The 21,735-nt window shown below is 45.2% G+C and overlaps 1 protein-coding gene across 1 annotated transcript in view; it reads left to right on the forward strand.

The window, feature by feature from the left end:
- The first annotated feature begins 485 nt into the window (after positions 1-485).
- DPF3 (double PHD fingers 3) overlaps positions 486-21,735 on the forward strand; it is a 200,691-nt gene continuing 179,441 nt past the window's right edge. The window contains exon 1 of the mRNA XM_065402481.1: positions 486-529. Within this exon, the coding sequence (XP_065258553.1) occupies positions 498-529 (32 nt within the window). The 5' untranslated portion in view covers positions 486-497. The remainder of the gene's footprint in view (positions 530-21,735) is intronic.

Consider the following 21,735-nt stretch of genomic DNA (forward strand, 5'->3'; position numbering starts at 1 on the left):
TTGGGGATAATAATAATAATCTGCTGCAGCACCAAATGTCAGTACACATGTCATTTATTTTCCTGATGAAATGGCATGCATCCAACCTTTGCACATGAATAAGGGGGCATGCCATTTGGGAAATGAAAGGCAGTGACAGCAATACAAAAAGACAATGTGTTTTCCCTCATTCCTTTCTCCCGATTTCTTGACATTAAAAGCCAGATAACTCCAAAGAGTCTTCTGCTCCTCATCCTAGCCCCCCTCAGTCTAGTTCTGTGTGGTGACAGCCCCTTGGATGTGTTACTGCCCCTTTAAGACCTGCTCTCTTCCAGTTCCACATTAAGGGAGTGACCTCTGGGCTTTGACAGCTCCCCTAATAACTAGCACAGCCCAGGCTCCGCCCACAGCGCCGGATTGGGCAGCGGGCCGGTATCCCATCCTCTGATTGGCTGGGCGCTTCCCCTAAGCGAACCTTTAGAACTCTGAGACACAATATTCTGTTACATTGTAGCAAAATGGCGACTGTCATTCACAACCCCCTGAAAGCGTAAGTAGGAATCAAAAATGTACATATTCCGCGTGGTTTAAATATGAAAAAAGGCGCCTTTCCGATGCTGCTGCCTGCCTGAGCCCGGTGCTTCCAGCCTCCCAGCTGATCTCTCCTCCCTCCCTCTTTCCTTTCTGAGCTCCTCTTTTTTTGTGCAACACACACAGACGTCTTGCGCTGAAATTAACAAGAAGAAATTGTTACATTTGTGTTGTGATTAATTGGCTGGCCGGGAGGAAGAGAGATTTGAGTTCTGAAGGGGAGGATGGCAGCGGGGCTTCTTGCAGCTCTTGGGGCTGCGTGGATCTTGGAAACGGCAAGATCCTGCAGGACCCCTGGGGGGTGCTTGCACTTGACAGAGTCCTGAGCCTGGCGTCCGGGCTGGCTTCCCCCGCCACCAACCCAGTGTCCAAGGGAGAGGGATCGGTCCTGAGAATCGGGGGCATAATTATCGGTTTTGCCGCGCTCCGACAGCAGTTCGGAGTTTTGTTTTGCAAACCTTCTTGGAGTTGGGATGACTTGAAGAGGGGGAAAGAATCAGCCACAGCGTTTGCTGGCTCGGCAGCAAAGGGGGCTGCATCGCTCGTTTCCTAGCCGGGCAGCAGGGGCATTGCAATTACACTTCGATTTGTGTGCGAGGAAGAGAGAGCCGGACTTGCGTGAAATGAATGACTCGGGGTCACTGATGGTTGATTTTTAGGCAGGAAGTCTAGAGAGCTCTTTGCGTACGGGAGGTTTTCGCTTTTAAAAGTGGCAACGAGAGTTGATTGTGTTTCCATCTTGGGATGGACACACTGATTACCGAAATTCGCCCGGATGTAAATGAGGGCAGAATTTGGCCAACTGTTTGCTAGGAGGTATAGGAAGAGAGTATGGGGGCAGGTGCCTCTCCTACAGAAATGTGCTGGGTTCTCCGGTCTTGAATTAAGGCAGATTTAGGAGGGGCACACAGGAGGCAATCATCTTTCTCTGGATCAGGTCCCTTATGGTCTGCAGCACACACCGTTAATCCCTCAAGGCATTAGGGAGAGTGGGATTTGGCACCGTATGTGGGGAGAGAAGGGGCTGTCTCAACCTTTTAAAAACGACTTCTGTGCTAGGGGGCAGCTCTTGCTAATAATGCAAGATGCTCATAATGCAAGAAAGCAGAGGAGCTGGTGGAGACACTTCATTTGGACTTTCGAGTCACACTGAGTGGGTGTTTTTATCCGTTTGAGTTTTTAGAGATGTAATTCAGACTGTGAGCTGCGTCCTTTCAATTAAACTCTCTCCGATTGGAGTTGGAAAAATACTTGGAGGTTTTCCCCACGGGTTCCTGCTGCTGTCTCTGTGCTGAGCAGCAATGTGGAGGGAAGGAAAGCTTTACACTGGGTGGGGGCACACAGCTGGCATAATCACTCTTTCTCCATCTTGGCATCAAACGTTTTCTTACATGAAATATTCTTTCATTTAGCAAATTGTAAAGATCTGTTGAGAAGGGGGAAGTGCCGTTAGAACAGTGTTATCAAAGGAGTAGATGTCTTTTTGAAAAAAATAAGACCCCCCCCCCCGCTCCCCGTGAATATGTATGGATTATACAATGTTCCACCAATCAGACTGCATATTTTATAGTTGTCCCAGTGAGAAAAACTTATTAACATGCTCTTCCCCCCGCATTCCGCTGCTTAAATCATTTTATTTTTCAATTTAAAAAAAGAAATATGTTAGATCATTCAGTGTTGCCAATTTAACTGCATGAAAACAATATAGGTAACTATACAATATCTTTTGTTATATGTGTAGAGAGACAAGGTGGGGGGGGGAAGTAATATCTTTTATTGCACCAACTTCTGTCCTGCTTGTGTGTTGTGTGAAATGCCGTGTATATTGCTGTGACTATGTAAATATTAATAACAAAGGAGGTTGGGGATGCTTTTCTTTCGGGAAAGTCATTCGTTTGGTGTTGGAGGTGAGCGTCCTCGGCATCCGATCAGTCTCGTGTCGCGTGGCGCTGGATGGTGTGTGTGTGCGGAGAACGAAGGGAAGCTTGATTCTACTCTTGCTTACAGGGGTGCAAATGAGGAGTAACTCCACATGGAGTTACGGGGGTGGTAAGCCCGTGTGAGAGTGCCGAGGACTTGGGAGAAGAAGGAAGGGGAATTGAACATGGACTAGCCCTTTCTGAACGACGTTATTGTGTATTGTGTTAGCTTTGCACTTTTTGTAATTGTGGTACATGTAACATTCACACCTGTGATTTATATCTCCGTTCTAAATCCTGCCTCGCTTGTACTTATAGTTAAATTCTTTCGAAGCCCAGTCCTGTTCCCATTGAAGTCAATGGGAGCAGGAGCAGGTCTGTTATAATTAGCCCCCTATTCCCCCCCCTCCCTCTGGGGTGAGAAGAGAGGAAACAATAGACCTCAAGTGCAGGGTTTGCTTTTCTCTGTGAGCCTTTTAAAGTACCAATGCTGGGTAGGGGAAACAGGACTGTTACTGGCTGGCTGACACCATCTGTCTTTTTTTTTTTTTTGGTAACAACTTGTTTAATAAAACATTCTATAATTTCCATTTATTCTTACAAGTTGCTGATCAGGAAACAATACACATGTAAATAAATTATGCAAGGGATAAATTAGGACAAAAGCATTAAGACACATAATGGGGGGGGGGAGGGAGGATGCATTGCACAGTGTATTATCCTCATGTGTCCTTCCTGACAATGAAAAGAAGCTGAATGACATTTGCATTTCCTCTGTCTGCGTTTTGACTGTGTCTGAAAAAAAAACAAAAAAAACCCCACAGACGCCCCCTACAGAAACTGGCCATACAAAGGTTTCGCTCTGAGATGGGGGACAATGTAGATACTATAGATTGAAATACCAGCTCAGGTATTGTGAAATGCCCTGTGTGTTTTTATTTATTTATTTATGTATGTATAATATTCTTTTAGCTCCAGTACATAGACACTTACGTTGCTCTGTTTATACTATACTAGTTCTCATGGGATAATATTTTCCAGTGTACCTGAATATCTGGTGTAAATACATGACATTGCATAGCTCACGGCTGAGTCCCTTATTAATGACCAGTGACTCTTTACATTACCATTGCCTCTTTCTCTGTCTAGCTCTCCTTTTTCCATTGCTTGATCACTTTGGATATCTCCATCTCTTCTCTGTCCTCCTCTCCTCTATTTGCTTCTGTGATCCAATCAACCTGACATGACTGCCCATTGTTACTGCCATTTAACACCTTGTTGTTTGCCAACATGGTGCTACAGGCAGAAATATTACAGGTCTGAGTTCATCAGATCATAAAGAGAAGGCAGCAGGTGTCTGGATAAACACATTGTCCTGGCTCGACAAAACAGTCATATTCAGAAACCATCAGTGGATAGTGGTGTGTTTTAAATTCAGGTTTTTGTAAGCAGCCTTCTGTTGTGTGTCTATATCTATATTGGGTTTTTTTTTCTATCTCATTCTCTGCTTTTAATGCACACATCTTATTCTAATAGATATGAGATGCATGGATGTATGGAAGGTAGAAATACTGTAGAATAATACTTTGAATCACTTAAAATGTCATTCAGCTATCTCAATGCACTCTACAAACACTAACAATTAAGCTCACAACACCTCTGTGAAGTATTGTTATCTCCGGTATGCAGAAGGGTAAACTGAGGCAAAGAGTGCTTAAGAAACTTCCCAAGTTCACACAGCAAGTCTGTGCTAGAGCTAGAGCTCAGGAAACTTGACTTCCTTTCCTTTGTGTTCTCTCCACGTTCTGATGTACATATGGTGCCATAATGTACTTAATGTAATTAAGATCTTGTAATTTAAAAAGTCTTATCCAGAAACAGAGCTGATTTTTTTTCCTCCACTATCTTTACTCCAACAGCTGACTTTTATTTCAGATGATCAATTAAACATGCTAACTGGTGCATATGTTAACTGAGCTGCTGCCTTTTTTGCTTGAGACTTGCTCACACTGTAATTCTCGATCTGTAGCTCCCAAAGAGAAGTGATTTCCTTTGGACAGCATGGACTCAGAAGAGCAGTGCCAGTGCAAACTCTCCCCTTCCAATGCCCAGCTCAAGACCTAGAGAGCCCATCACTAGGATGATAGGGTAGTTCAGTTTCTGTTATTGGGGATAATTCATTCACCTGCTGAGGATATTGTTATAATGGATTTTGTGATTTGGAAACTTGTTAGTGAGAAACTGATCTGGAATAACAAACCTATTTCATACAGGCCACAGAACAGCTCTTGGATGACAATAACTTTTGGTCACTTATGACTCTGGATTGAATTCAACTGGTGACTGAGAGCTGAAGGGCTCTGTATCTCATTATCATTCCTTGAATCGACCCCAAATTGTGATTCAGTGTGGATGAGGACTAATTTCTTGCATGTTGTTGCATAGCCATCTGGTTGCTAGTTTTAAATATTAAAATGAAAGTATAGTGCACAGCGCTCCTTTCAGCAGGTGTTAACCATAAAAAAGGCTGGATGGTTGGATGGAAAGTTTATGCTTCAGTTTTTACAAGTGACGTGAAGGTGATTTGGATGGGGCTGGGGAAGGCAGAATTGCATTTTGCTAACAAGGTGGTTGTGTTCATTAAATCACTTGATCAAAATCTCTAAGCATCTTGTGTGGCTTCTATAGTGTTTGAAGTCAGTTAAAACCAGAAACATGCCCAAGTGTGATGTGTTTCAGGCTGCAGCTGCCATTATCACTGCAATGCTTTCTACCATACCACAGCTATGGCCTTCTGATAACATGATAGATGAATGTAGCTGTGATGTGTATGGGGAAACATGGGAATAAAAACAAAGTGGGTTAGAGGATAAACAAAAAAAGCCATGATATGAAAACTGAAGAATATGCTGGGTTAATGTGGGAGACTTGATAAATGATATAGTTATGGCATTTTATCTGGTTGCATGAGTGACTTGTGCATGATTACTTGTTGTAGTGCTTTGTAATTTGTTTTGCTGGCATTCCAGTCTTTCACAGTCTGTCAGGTTGTATGGATGGATGGAGCTGGCATCATAAAATTGTCACTGAAAAAAGGTTTTTAAAGCCTGTTACTTGTGGTGTTTGTGCATTTGAAAACAATGGGCGATATGGGAGGTAGAGTGGTTAAGAGGAACTAATGCCCTGGATTTGTTGGGTGTGAGAGAATGTCAGAGTTAGGGGTTCATTTTCAGAGTGCACTTACTGGAGTAGATTCACAACAACTGTTAAATGGGCTTAAACGATAAAAGTTTGATATAGCCTATACAATGACCCAGAAGGCTAAGAAGAATGGCATTCTGTCTTCACTCTGAGCCCTGGTTAGCAGCAACAAGAGTAATGTATCTAATCCCCCATGAGTGGTGTTGAAAATGTATGCCCCCAACCTTACAATCCAGTGAGTGTTGTATTCTGAGGTTGCTTTCAAATTAACGTTTTGTCCATCTTGCAAATCTGTCCTCTGCAGTTAATGACAATTGGCTGTCCCAGGGGAAGGCAGAAATGATATAGCTCCAGGCTTCTCTCAGCAGGAAATAAACTGTCTTAGGATAGCACCTCCTCACACCATTTGCTGGGACTGGGTTTTTCTTATTCACTTAGGTTCAGCTCTGACTATTTGCCTAATAAATCTGTTTTATCAGGCTTGATCCTTGTTCTGTGCTCATCACCCTGGTATCTGAATGTCTGTATGTGCAGTTGCCTTGGGCAAGAAGCAACTCTGTATTTTAGGGGCTTGAAGGGTCTTTCTGAGAGAAACCTCTGATCTGAAAAGACTTGTCTGAGTGAAACTCACCACTGTGCAAAGAATCAGCACAGGGCCTATACAATCCTCGAGGCTTATTCTGAAGACTTAAGTAGGACTTTAGTGATGTATTAGCCTGTTACACCGAGGTGAATTTTGCCCTGTATGTACAATCAGGCTTTCAGTTTTATTAAAGGGTCACTGGCAACTTAGTTTATGCTCTACATGTAGGTTTTATTTTTTGGAAAAGGATATTACAAAACAGAATATGAAAAAAATATAATAAGGCAACTTCCTTTTTACAAAACTTTCCAGTGATATTTTTCTTCTTTTTCTTCTTCCTTTTTAATTCTCTTTGGATTTAAACTTTTTCCTGCAGTTTATGAACCTAACCCAAGAGCACTGAGCTATTAAGAACCAGAAACTCATTCTACTAAAAAAGTGAAACTGAGAAGTCTAGTGTCACTGTCTCAGCTGAGTGACATGTAATAAGCAAACAAACAGCATTCTCATTTAGCCTTAATAACCTAAAATTGTTAGAAACACAGGTAAATTAAGAAAAAAATGGTTTATTTCGTGACAAAGCCTGTTTTAACCACAGATTCCCAGCATATGCCACAAGGAAGAAGAATATAGTGTCTTGAGGGCTGCTGGAAGATATCTTCCCCAACCCCCCCATCCTCTCCACTATGGGAATAACAGGAGATTGTCAATATGCTTCTCAATTTTCACTCTACCTGCCTGAACCGGGTGTGGTCAATGAGTTGCAGTTGTAGCCACATGGAAGCTTTTGCTGCCACTGGAGCACTGTCTAGAGGAGGCTTTCCCAGGGAGTGATTGGAACAGCAACAGCACAGCAGGGAAGGGATATAAAATAAAAATTTAATGGAGATATCCTATCTCCTAGAACAGACCTTGCAAGGTCATCGAGTCCAGCCCCCTGCCTTCACTAGCAGGACCAAGTACTGATTGTGCCCCAGATCCCTAAGTGGCCCCCTCAAGGATTGAACTCACAACCCTGGGTTTAGCAGGCCAACGCTCAAACCACTGAGCTATCCCTCCTGACTCTGTACTAGGTGGCTGTGATCAGCAGGGTGTGCCTGCCAAATCCCGAGTCATTGATTTCTCTTTCTGCTGGGCAGTAGCTGTAGAAAGTCGCCCCTCCTCACTCAGGTTCTGATGGGGACTCTGGGTTCAACACTATTATTCTTATGGTGGGGAAGGGTGGGGTGTGTTTGTCTGTCTTCTAATGGTGTGGCCACTTGGTTTGCAAGACCCCGTGAAAGAAGATACTGGGACAAAACTGATCCAGCTCAATTTAGCTTGTCTACACATGAAAAGTAATCCAGAATAAGGGAAGGTGTGAATATAAAGTGGATTAACTATGCCTGTGTATCTCCATGTGTGGATGCTCTTATTCTGAAATAAGAGCATCCCCATATGGAGTTAATCTGGAACGACTATTGTGAAATAACTCTCTGGGTAGATGTCACGGAGTCACCAGGCAATGCTCTGGAACTACTCCATACGAAGCCAGTCAGGACTCTGGGAGAGCATGCCTCCTCTCTCTGAGCATACTGTCTCCAGGGCAAGAAGCTTACACAACTTCGACCTTCCTGAGTCTGACCTCGGAGCATTCAGCATCCCCTTCTCACACTGTGCGCTTCCCACAGCGAGTCCGCACAGGTGGGGCTCCTGGGGAAGCCAGTGGGTCCTGCACCCCAATTCTGCAGTCAGACGTGACTCTCAGCCAGCCAGTAAAACAGAAGGTTATTTAGATGACAGGAACACAGTCTAAAACAGAGCTTGTAGGTACAGAAACAGGACTCCTAAGTCAGGTCCATCTTGGGGGCAGGAAGGCTGACCACAGGTCTGGGCCTCCCTCTCTTTCACCAGCCAGCTCCAAATGGAAACTCTCCAGCCTCTCCTCTGGCCTTTGTCTCTTTCCCGGGCCAGGAGGCCACCTGATCTCTTTGTTCTCCAACACCTTCAGTTGGCACTTGCAGGGGAGGGGTACAGGCCATCAGTTGCTGGGAGACAGGGTGTCGGTCTCTGTGCAGACAGCATCACACTGGCCCTCTAAGGCTCTGCAACAATCACACACCCTTATCCCACCACCTAGATACTTAAGAAATGCATAGGGGAAACTGAGGCACCCACACAGTATTCAGAGAAAAATATTAAGAACATTCCCACTTCGTCACAGTAGACAAGCTCTTAAGATTACATCTCCATTCCCACCCTAAGGCCATGTCTACACTAGAGAGTTTACAGCACCGCAGCTATACCGATGCAGCTGAGCCACTGTAAAATCTCTAGTGTAGCTGCTCTATGCTGACGGGAGAAAGCATTTCCATTGACATAATTAATTCCCCCCCCATAATCGGCCGTATCTATGTCAGCGGGAGAAGCTCTCCTGCCAACATAGCACTGTCCACACCGGCACTTATGTTGGTGTAACTTATCTTGCTCAGAAGGATGGTTTATTCACACCCCTAAGTGACATGTTATACTGACATAAGTGGTAGTGTAGACATAGCGTAAGCAACAGCGGAGTCAAATAACACTCAGTTACGTCTCTCATTTTACCCGTCTTACACAAACTTGCTGTTCTGGTGCAGTTTATCTTTATAAATGGGCATAAACATGTTGACTCTTGACAAAAGTTAAATCTAACCATGTTAAATGAATCCCTCCTAACTTACAGCTTCTACCCTCCTGCTTTCTGTCTGGGGAGCCCTCATTTTGTCTTTTTTACACATTTTAAAAAGGCCAGGCTGTTTGGAGCTGTGATCAAGTCATTATTTAAGCAACACCTAAAGGCCGCAGCCAAGATAGGGGCCCCAATGTTCTAGGCACTGAAACACATAACAAGACAGGCCCTGCCCTGAAGAGCTTGCATTGTAAATAAATGAGAGACAAGGGCTGGGAGGGGAAACAGAGGCACAGAGAAGTAAGATAACTTGCCCAGGGTCACACACCAGATCAGGTACAGACCTGGGAATAGAATCTGGGTGTCCTGAGTCACACTCTAGTCACTTATCCACTGGACCATGCTGTCATGAAGGTTATATGGAAATGCAAAGTAAATATTTTATATCAGGGGACAATAATAGCCACATTTCCATTTCCTGTGAGAACTCAGGCCCAAAGAAAGAAACTCATGACTTGGAGAACTGAATTTGTTGTGTTTAATTGTTTTGGCCTCAATACTTTCTTACTAGTGGTTGGTAAGTGATGGGAATAAAATATACTTTACGATTATGATTATGCTAGCTCTTGTGACTTCTGCAGCCTGAAAAAGGGAGAGTTGAAACACCAGTGGATCAAAATCTGCATTATTGTTAAACTCCTTTGTTCTTGACTGTGAATAAAACTAATAATGACTGTAGCTGATATACTATGTAGTTTTCAAATAAATTATAACTGGTTCTACATTATACACCAGTGTGCAATATTGGAAGTGATAACGTGAGCCCATTTTTAGCTACATGTTTAACTTTATTGCTTGTGGTTTATTTTCTTAAAACCTAGGATGTTTAGAAAACTTCCGGTTTGAATTTTATGGGCTTCTTATCGTTTTCATTTTACTTGTCAGTTTATCAACATATACTTGTTTAATATTTAACATCAACAAATCAATAACAGTTTAAATAAACAGGTCAGTGCCTCTTATATTTGGGCCTGCACAGTTTGAGAGACCTGGCAGGAGTGAGACAAGGGTGGCGATACTTCAGAATGAGCTCTCTCCACTCTCGAGTGGTTTGACTGCAGTTTGGGCAGTATTGGGATGTCTCTGCTGCAACTTCCTGGTGTCTGGTGATAAACAAACTCCCAACAAACCCTCAACCTTTCATTTCTTTGTCACCTGGGATGTGCCAGCCTGGGAAACTTGACAATTCTGTACGGTGCTTGGATATCATGCTGATGAGAGTGACGTTACCACCCCTCAGGTAGAATGAGACCTCAGTTTTTTCTCTCTCTGCTCTCCTACTGGTGTGGAGTAACTTCATTGAGATCACTGGTGTATCATTGTGAAATAGGTGTTAAGGAAATTAGAATCAAACCCACAATCTCTGGAAGGGAAATATCTAGGAAACTTCGTCATTGACTCTAATGCATTTTTGTTGGTAGTTTGAGCTAAATGTTTTCTCTTCTTTCACCTTTCTTCCCTCCCCTTCCCAACCTCCTTATTCCATTGACCTCTACAACTGCAGTCCTAGTCGCTGATTTATCAGGGCAGGCTGGCTCAGCACTGTGCAGAGATTGCTTTTAATTAACTGTCTTCATTTTTTCCAACCTTCGGGGAGCAGCAACCCTTTAACGATTTTAATATTTTATCTGGATTTATATCTGCCTTATTTGTTGTTTGTGGCTCTTCTTGCTCACATCGTCTTCCTGAATTATTTCTCCAAACAAAATAATTTTTTCAGGTCCCTCAGACAGAGTGAGGAGGAGGGTTTAATGGATTCTGGAACGGGTGGGTGGGTTACCTAAGATTTGCCGCTGTTAGTTGTGGGAGACGAGGGAGTTTGTGTGATGGATTTCAGTTTTGCAACTGGAGCCTTGTCACATGGCAAGATGCACTTTTGTGTTCTTTTTCAATGTACAGAATGAGGCAACTTTGGTATCTAGAGCATGGGGCTGGAAGCAGGAGTCCCTTGAGTTCTGGTTCTGGATGGTTTGAACGAGCCATTTATAACCTTGTTTTCAGTATTGTTTTGTTCTCGGAGGTATTGATCATTTGTAGCTCCCATACAGAACAAACTATTTGAAGGAGACACTACTAGAAAATGGATATTTTAAAACTGAGTTAATTCTCTATACATGAATACATGCAAGTTGACTGGGTCTCTTTAATATAAGATGACTCCCTTTGTCCACTGGGTATAGCTCTACAAAGGGAGATATCTTCAGACTGAGCTGGTAGCAGCTGTGCTAAGTTTCTCTCAGCTGGAATTTTCTCTGTGTATATCCTGCAGTGAGTATTGCAGGAGGTACAGTACAAAAGGGATTAGTGAGAACGTCTGTCACATAGAATATTAATATTTGACACTACCCTCCGAGAATCAGAAAGCATTTTGCAAACATTCATGAAGTAAATGTCACAACACTTTTCTGAGGCAGGGAGATATTATTTTCTCCATTCTACAGATGTGGCAACTGAGACATCGAAAGGGCAACTGAGACACATAGAAATTAAGTGCCTTACCCAAGGCTCTGTAGTGAATCACTGTCAGAGCCAAGAATTTAGCAGCCACATTTTATTTTCTTCCAGGGCTTTGCTTTAGGTAGTAGGCCAATGATGTCATGGAGGGGGCTTCAGGGAAATGGAGGATTAAGGCTATCTTCCTGCCTCTGATGAAGTTCACTCCCTCTATAGATATTGCTAAACCATCCCCGCCAGAGATAACTTGTCCCTGGTGCACAGGAAGATGCTTCTGAGGTGCAAATATTTTGCCATTGAAATGAAGCAGATTGCACCAAATATCACGTGGGTTTTTTAAAAAAGCCTCCCCAAATATGATACCCTCAGGGCCCCCTTTCCCTTCACATTTCAAAATACATGCGCTGAACACTATCAATATATTTGGTGGGTCAGATTCTTCTTTGACTTGAACAGATGGAATTCTACGATAATGTTATTGAAACATTAATGTTATTGGAACAAAATTTGGAACAAAATATAAACATGTCCAGCAAGTGCATTTACAACTAAGTTGTCTACCCAGTGATGTTGCTTGCCTCCCTTGGTTATGGTTAAAAGGGAGCATTTTTGTTTAAACAGCAGAACAAATGAATAGATTCCCAGGCCCTAGTCCTCCCAGTCTGTAGGCAAAAGCACGCCTGGGCCACAAAGTTTATCGGAACATATTTGTGGGTGCCTCGTTTCAAAATATTGGCAGCACATTACTGCATAAGATTACCCTTGTCATATAGCCCATGATTGATGCTGTCTCTTTCTTACCATCCTCTGCAGCACAGTTAAGTTTAAAGAAAAAACAACAACAACAACAAAGCCTGTGGGCCTGATTCTTGTGTCACAAGTGCTGGTATAAATACAGAGTAACTCTATTGACATCAGTGGCATTACACTAGTGTAAAATTAGTGGAAGAGAAGAAATGTGCTCCCCGTGCTCTTAATTTGTCTTGCTAACTTGCAAATGCAACTAGTCTAGGACTTTATTTGTTCCACTGAGTGGATCTGAAAATAGATTTCCCTCCCCTCCCCCTCATTATTTACTTTCTGGTCTTGTTTTCATAACCAGCTTATCCACAAAATACACTTTTTGGCTCCTCTGTCTCGTGATATATCTTCAAGGTTACCCATTGCTAAGCAACCACCACACAAAGTTGAAGGCTGGTCAGCAAATTCTTGTGTATTTCTCTGGGTTATCTCTGGTATGAAACTAAGGGGCAGTTGGCACGGGTGGTTAGCCTCATCTGTCCTCTCTGGAAGAGGGGGAGGGATGTGTGTTGGGCTGCCGCTGTGACTTTGGGAAAGGCTCTGACCTGAAAATGGATTGCAATTCCAATTGAATGGTTCTTTTCCTTGGTAATAGAATCGCACACCTGAGCTCTGTGCTCTTTGCATTAATTCCACCTCTCTTAAACTTTCCCAGTCAATTATCCATGTCCATCTACTGCTTTAGCAGACACATGACCCTTTCTGCTGCAGCAGGCTGATGGGGCTGCAGCGTTCTGCAGCAGCCCCCTCCAGCATGGTTATCAATCAGGACCTGTCAGATTTCTCCCTCAGACACATCTATTTCAGGGCTGTAAGACATGGCCTTTTGCTTTTGTTCTTTTAAAAAAAATATTTATAAAGGGGCCATCTCAGGTGCTGAATGTGTTGTTAGGGATTTGCATTGACAGTAAAGTTGCATGAAATTTATTGGTTTCAGTCTGCATGGGTTTCAATAAACTTCTGTGTCCGTTTTGGTTTGTAGAGTTTTTTGGGCTTGTTTACAAAATTGAGACTAAAAATGGAATCAGTGAGACTCATTAAGTTGACCATGGTTCTTAAACTATGGTCTATGCAGCACCAGCCGGTCAGAGAGCTCTTCCAGGTGATTGGCCAAATGAATCATTTTGAAAACAAAGGAGGATTAAGATGTTGGGAAGAGAGGATCTTTCTCTTGCACTATGATTCAAGGCATAATAAAAGCTGGAGAACCTCTTTGCACTGCAAATATGTTTGTGAGGATTTGTCACAAATTTAATTGTCAAACCAAAATGCAAGCACCAAACTTGGACTCCAAATTCTTGTTTGTCCAGAGACAGTAAAAAAGCTTAGCTTTGAGGTTCACATGCCCAAACAATACGCTCAGAAAATTCACCTGGCATGGTTTCCATGTTCAAGCCCCAAACTACCCACAATTTCAATAGTTTGGGGTTGTGTCCGGAATCGGGGCCTGCAGCAGAGCTAATCTCCAAGCAGCCTCATTCGTATAGCTGGCCTGCAGCAGGCTTCCTGATTTAACCATGCAACTGATTGGCTGCAGAGGCCAGCAGGCTGGCTCTTAAGCCAGCAGCAGCAGCAGCTCTCTGGCTTCTCAGTGCTCATACTCTCACTGTGCCTGCTCTTGTGTGACCTGGTTCCTGTTGCTCCTGCCTTGCACCCAGTCTTGCCTCCGTCCTGCCCCTGCCTTCAACCCTCCTTGCCTGATACCCTGCTCACTCCAGTGACCTCCAGTTTGACACTTGGCTTTGGCTCCTGACTACGGCTCTGACCCTGACCACTGGGCCTGCCGTCCACTCTGACCACTAGGTCTGTGCCCGCTCTGACCACTAGGCTAGACCTCTCTGTCCTGGTTGGCTGACTGATTGAGAAGACCTTACAATTGGGGCCAGGGGCTCTTGGTGCTAACATGGACCCTACTGAGGCACCATCAGAACTAGCGGATGCCATCCAGAACCTGAAGGAGCAAGTGACTGCCCTGAAATCGCAGAATGTGGCCCTGCAGGTACAGGTTGCTCTGCTGGCTCCTCCTACTTTGCCCCACCTGGAGCCGAAGATTCCTCTGCCCGATCAGTTTGACAGAGATCAGGACAAGTTTTGGAGGTTCCTGAACCAGTGTGGGCTTCTTTTTCTCCTAAGCCCCTGATCGTTCACCATGGACCAGGGCCGTGGGGGGCTCATCTTAAGTTTGTTGACCAGGGAGGCCTTGGCCTGGGCTTCTCTGCTCCTAGAACAGTCCAGGCCTCTCTTGGAACAATTAGAGGAATTAATTCAACCTATGTCCATCATCTTTTGTGACCTCAACCATGTGCAGACCATCAAGGCAATCCTTCAGGCCACACGGCAGGGAGGCCAGCCCATAACCAAGTATGCTGCTGAACTTCATCGTTTGACTTCTGACACCAGATGAAGTGAGGTGGCACAGCACCACTATTTCTGCCTGAGGTTAAACAAGGAGATTAAGAATGAGTTTGCACGTCTGGAGCCTCTGCTCGGTTTGGACAACTTGATTATGCATCAGAATTGACGATCACCTCACGGAGTGGCATCGTGCATATACCTTGATTTTCTGGAAGCTGCCATTTCCCGAGCTCCTGACACCCCAGACATACAGATCTTTCCTGGCATCATAGCTCATGCAAGCCAACCAGGTTGGCCTGCATGTCTCTGACTCAGAGAAGCACTGACAGTGGGATTTAGACTTGTGCCTGTATTATGGGGAACCCGGCCATTTTGCCTTGATGTATCCAGCAAAGACTTGGGTGAAACTGGGGCCGGGAAATACCAGGTCCTCAGCCCTTAGGAGGGGGTATGGACTGAGCTGGTGTTCTTCCCTCTCCAGTGGTTCCCAACACCCCTGGGTCACAGTCAGCATGAACTGTGTGTCAGTTTTCAACGCAACTCTGAATACCTCTATTAATTCAACTACTGGTAAGCTCTGAAATCCCCCTATAGGCCCTAGTCAGCTTGGGAGCCTCGGGTAACTTTATGGACTTAAAGTTTGCTAAGACCTATATGGTTTCCATCATGCACAAGGACCCTCCAGAGCTGCTCAAGACTATTGATGGGTCTCTTCTCTCCTCAGGACTGTAATCCACCAGATCATACCAGTAACGGTTCAACTAACTCAGTTTATTGTCACAACTTTAGTTTAAGCCAGAACAACTTCTGTATTCAGAGAAGCTCTAAGCCCCAAGCTTATCTAACCATTGAGTATTTCATTCTTTTGCTCTGCTCAGTCAGAGGTGAGAGATGCAGAGCTAGGGGTCGTCAGCAAATGGGGGTATCAGGAAACCATACAATTTGGATTAATCCAGGCCCCTCATGCTCCTGTTTTCCTAAGTACATCCTGGCTTACCTCCTATGATCACCACATTCATTGGTGGAAGGGGATCTACACTTTAATTTTAGGCATTGCCAGCTATCATGCCCCTCCCAGGATCTGAGAAACAGACCAGCAGACTCTGCGGTTCATGTTGTCCTCTGGAAGATCCCAATCCCCAGACAACAAGACTTTCAGAAGCCCCAGTGCCCCACTGCCAAGATCCCTCACCAATACCATAAATTTGCTAACGTTTTTGACAAGGTGAAGGCGGACATCCTATCCACACATCGGACTTACGGTTGCCCATTTGATCTCCAGCCTGAAGCTGAGATCCCATTCAGTCGGATATATGCCCTCTCTGAACCTGAACTTTGAGCTGTCTGCCTTTACTTGCAGGATAACCCAAGGGTTTCATCTGCCCATCCACATCTGAGCAGGCACTCCAATCTTTTTTGTCAAGAAGAAAGATGTCTCTTTGCAGTGGTGTATTGACTGTGGGGGCTTGAACATGGTGACCATACAAATCCGCTTCCCACTCCCCATTATCAACGAGCTTCTAAACTGGCTCTGTGGGGCTTGTATTTTCACAAAGTAGGTGCAGCACGGGGCCTATAACTTGGTGTGTGCATGTGATGGAGACAAGTGGAAGACTGCCTTTCATACATGATATGGCTTCTATGAATATCTAATCATGCCATTAAGCTTGTGCAATTGATCTTTCAAAACTTTATGAATGATATATTCCGAGATATGCTGGACCACTTTGTCATTATCTACCTTGACCACATTCTGATTTTCTCCAAAGACCCAGCTCTTCATGACCAACATGTGCGTAGCATTCTTGAAAGATTATGCCAGAATCCCTTGTATGCCAAACCAGAGAAATGTGAGTTTGATTGAGACACCCTTGAATTTCTTGGATATATCACCTCACCCCAGGGACTGGAAAGGGACCCTTGCAAGGTGGCGGCCATCACAAATTGGGTGGCACCAAAGCATGTACGTGGAATCCAATGCGTCTTGGGTTTTGCTAATTTTTATAGACAATTTTATCCCAGAATTCTCTGCTTTGGCCAGCCCTCTTGCAGCCTTGCTGAGAAAGAGAGACCGGTTTTCATGGTCTCCAGAAGCACAGGCTGCCTTTGATAATCAGAAACAGAAATTCACCACTGCTCCCATCTTGATCCAACCAAACCCTGCCAGATGGTTTACAGTAGAGGTGGACGCTTCAAACTTTGCACCGGGGCAGTCCTTTCCCAACCAGCTGCTCCCAATGATCGTCTTCACCCATGTACTTTTTACATGCGAAAACTCACTCCCACTGATATAAACTATGACATCATGGACAAGGAATTGCTGGTATTTGAAAAATGGCACCATGTTCTGAAGGGTGCTAGGTTCTCAATCTAAGTCCTGACAGACCATAAAGATTTGCAATACCTAAAAATGGCCAGGCACCTGAACCAGCAGCAGGCATGCTGGTGTCTTTTTGCACAATTTGAGTTTGTGGTCACCCACTGGCTGGGGATAAGGAACAGGAAGGCAGACGCATTGTCATGGAAGGATCAGTACTACAAACCCAGTGAGAAGACTACATCCAAGATTCTTAAACCCTCAAACTTAATTTCTGGCACCATAGTCTCCAACCTATTATCCTCCATCTGCTCTCAGTTACCTAATGACCCCTTTACCATCCAAACTGTCAAGCCTTAGACCATGATTAGGACCAGACCTTCACAGGCTGCACATTCCAGAATGGGATCCTATACCACGAGGGACATATCTATGTGCCCGAAGGGGCCACTTGGCTTAGTCCTATAACTCTGCCATGACGCTCTGCTAGCAAGCCACTTCGGCTATTCCAAGGCTCGAGACCTGGTTTCCAGGAACTTTTGGAGACCCAGAGGTGTTGCATCCTATGTAGAGTCTTGTGACCATGGTGCCTGGATCAAGACCCCCTGGTCAAGACTGCTGGGTCTCCTCCAGCCCTTACCCACTCCACCTCGGCCTTGGGCCATCGTTTCCATGGACTTTATTGTGGAATTACCACCTTCCCAAGGCCACACTACATTCTGGTGGTGGTTGACCACTTAACCAAGATGGCATATTTTGTTCCACATTGTGCGCTTCTCTCTGCTCAGGAGATAGCCTACCTGTTTGTGAGCAACATCTTTCATCTTCACAACTTACCTATGGGCATGGTGTCTGATCGAGGATCCCAGTTTATTTCCTGCTTCTGGCAAGAACTTCTACAGTTCCTGAGTATCAAGACCTAACCTTAGCCTATCACCCCAGCATCAATGGGCACGCAGAGCGTGTCAATCAGGTCCTTGAATAGTACCTACATTTCTTCCTAAACTATCCTCGGGATGATTGGCTGTCCCTAATCCCTCATGCTGAGTTTGCATATAACAATGCTATGCATGCCTCCACCAAGCAGACTCCTTTCTTTGCTAACTGTGGTTTCCATCTTTCTGCTCATCCAGAGATCGCCTCTAAATCATCGATGGCCACTTTTACCAAACTCAGAACCCACATCCAGCAGGTACGTCAAGAACTCCAGAGGCAGTTAGGCGTTGCCAAAGCTACCTACAAATGGTATGCCAACTGGTCCTGCCAGCCAACACCTGGCTTTGGGGTAGGGGACAAGGTCTGGTTGTCCACCTGGAATCTTCGATCGACTTGCCCCTCTGCAAAGCTGGACTGTAAGTACCTGGGGACTTTCCAGATCATGAGATAGATTAATCTGGTTACTTGTAAGTCACAGCTATCAGATTGCCTCAAGATTCACCCCATCTTCCATATCTCTCTTCTAAAACCATTAGTCAAAAATCCCTTCCCACTCTGGACTACTCCCCCTCTGCCTATAACTGCTCAGGGCCAAGAAGAATATGTGGTTTGGCAGATTCTAGACTCTCACTGGCTTTGAGGAAAACTACAATATCTAATTGACTGGGATTGATATGGCCCAGATGAATGTGGGAACTGCAGAACAGATCTATGCCCTGGATCTCTTGCATGCCTTCCACCCCACTTACCCTGAGAAGCCAGGTCCTGAGGCGTCTAAATGGTGCCCTCAAAGTGGGGGTAGTGTCAGGAATCAGGGCTTGCAGCAGAGCTAGTCTCCAGTCAGCCTCATCAGCTGGCCTGCAGCAGGCTAACCGATTAACCACGCAACCTGATTGATTGCAGAGGCCGGCAGGCTGGTTCTTATGCCAGAAGCAGCAGCAGCTTGCTGGCTTCTCAACGCTCAGACCCACCACTGTGCCTGCTCCGGTGTGACCTGGTTCCTGCTTCTCCTGCTTTGCACTCAATCTTGCTCTGTCCTGCCCCTGCCTTGAACCCTCCTTGCCTGATACCCTACTCGCTCCAGTTCCTGACCTTCAGTTTAACCTTTGGCTCTGGCTCCTGACTACGGACTCTGGCTCGACCCTCGGCTCTGGTATCTGGTTACTGCCTTCTGGTTTGACCCTTGGCTTTGGCTCCTGACTATGGCTCTGATCTCATCCACTGGGCTAGACCGCCTGCTCTGACCACTAGGCTAGACTGCCCTCATCCCAGTCGGCTGACAGTTTGCCCAGTTCTAACTGTCACTCAGGAGTTTGAGTTGAGGACTGATCCTTCTCCCTGACCACAGGGCAGGTGCATAGCTGTGTAAAGAGGCCTCAGCTATGGGTCTTGCAATCAGACGGCAGTCTGAAACTCACCCTTTGGGATGGGCAAGGTTAGGTTAGTTTTCATGCTGTTGCTTTGACAGCGTAGAAGCCACCAAATGCATTAGGTGCCTCCATAATGTTCTGTCCTGATGTGTTATGGGGTATGATGCCTGTGTGGGATGGGTGTCTGATGCCATCCAGCCATCGTGGATGGCAAAGGGTAGCCTCTGAAATGTGAACACTACCTCTGCTTGATTCAACTGATAATCCCATTGTGGAGACATTCCTTAGGGGTAGGAGTTTGGAATGTCTCACTGAGGATGCTGACCATTCAGTGATTGATATTGACTTGGTCTGAAGGAACTTCTGACCAGAGCTCCTTAATTGGAAAGATGGCTGTGATAGGGACACCAGATGTTTATTGGCCTAGAAACTGAGAGACCAGGACTGGGACTCGAACCTGGCTCTCCTGCATGCTGCACTACCAGCAGAGCACAGGTTGGGCTATAATATTTATTAAAGCAGGTAGAATATTTAGTATCATGTCTAGAATGTTTTGGTGATCTTGGGTCCCATTTCTAGAGGATAAGCACCTGCGTCATGAAAGCCACTATCCCACTTAGCACTAATTGACCACCCCGTGGGGCAACCTTATATGAGAAGACAAAGACTGAACACAGACCTAGCCTTAAAGATGGTTCCTCCGGGCAGGGATGAGGTATTTTGTGACAATGGGAAGCTTGCAGTGCTGTACCCGTTCTGTGGAAATACTGAGGACTTTGGGGCTAAATTCAATCTGGTGTAAGCAGTTGCAACTCTATTTCATTTAATGGAATTTCACTTGCTTAGACCAGGTCTGAATTTGACTCTTAACAATACATATGACAGTATAGCATCCTGGCATCTTTCAACAGAATTACATTCATTAATTAAAAAACCAAATGAGTGGCATATCTTTGATTTTATGAAATTACCTTTATTCTAATTTTTGATAATATTGATTTTATTATGACTAGATTGTGTGTTTGTGTACTACATTGTATGTAAAAATATAGGAAAGAGCGGATGTTTATAGTAGATGAGTCTTAGGAAAAAATGATATTGTTGGCTAATCAATGTACTGGCCTTTCAAACACTTTGTACTGATTTATTGTGGCGCATGTTCTAACTCTCCCATTGGCTGACTTCAACAACTTGTGTAATGGAAAAGAATGATTTTTTACAAGAGGACTCTGGGAACTTTTTGAATATTACAGCACTCTTTGGATCAATGCATATCCCAGAAACTCCTTGCGTAAGTGACCTAAAATCAGGCGATCAAACCTCTTCTCCCCTCCCCTTCCCTAGAGAGATGTCTGTAATTAGATAAAATGAGGACAGAATATGCATAAGTATCTGTTATGCTGGGATTCCTGCCCAGAAAGGAAACTAACGTCCTGATCTGGTCATAATTTTTTGCACCCTTTATATTATTGACAGGGTTATGGTTTGACAATGATGAGAGTTCAGAAGCAGATTTTCTATTAAAGAGCAGCTGCGGGCTTATGGTAACCTTTCTAAATTGACTGTTTTCCAAAACTATTTGAATTATGCATCCTATATCTTCTGTGCTGCTTTCCCCTCATCATTTGTTGCTAAGGACCTTTTATTTGTAAGGAATGGCCTGATTCTTCACTGCCCAGCATTTTGTGCAATCAATTTACACATGTGCAAAGTTAATGTGAATCACTAGCTGGCTGATTTGGTAGCATTTTACACCCACTTTGCAGAGGTATAAATGACTACACAAGGTGCAAGGCGCTAGAGAGTCAGGCCCAGAATTTTTATTTTTGTGCATTTCATTTGGTACCCGCTGCATGTTCCTAGTCTGAAATTTCCCCCCTCTATCTGTGAAATGTAATTGGTTGCTATGGTGGGGACTATTATGATGTGTCAAACGTGGGGCATGCGCATTTTGCTTCACGGTGTACTCCATTTAGTTAGAACATGTTTAACTGGGACCAGGGCTGGTGCAACCCATTAGGCGACCTAGGTGGTCGCCTAGGGCACAGGCATTTGGGGGACGGCATTTTGGGTCCTTCGGCAGCGGCCGGATCTTCGGCCGCCCCGGTCGTCATCTGCATTTAGGCGGAGGGAGCTGGGGCAGGGGGGCACGGGGAGGGCCGCCTGCAGCAAGTAATGGGGGGGGGGGCAGCACGCAGAGGAACCGCTCCCCGCCCCAGCTCACCTCTGCTCTGCCTCCTCCCCTGAGCACGCTGCCCCGCTCTGCTTCTCTCCCTCCCAGGCTTGCGGCGCCAAACAGCTGATTGGCGCCGCAAGCCTGGGAGGTGGGAGAAGTGGAGCAGCGACGGCGTGTTCGGGGAGGAGGCGGAGCAGAGGTGAGCTGGGGCGGGAGCTGCTGCATGGCTCCCCGGGCCGGGGGGAGCTGCTGCGGGGGGGGGGGGGGCGCCTCAGGCCGGGGGGGGGGGTGGGGAGCTGCCGTGGGGGGAGGCGCCTTAGGGCAGAGAGCTGCCACAGGGCTC

This window comes from Emys orbicularis, chromosome 4 (genome assembly GCF_028017835.1).
Source record: "Emys orbicularis isolate rEmyOrb1 chromosome 4, rEmyOrb1.hap1, whole genome shotgun sequence".
NCBI lineage: Eukaryota > Metazoa > Chordata > Testudines > Emydidae > Emys > Emys orbicularis.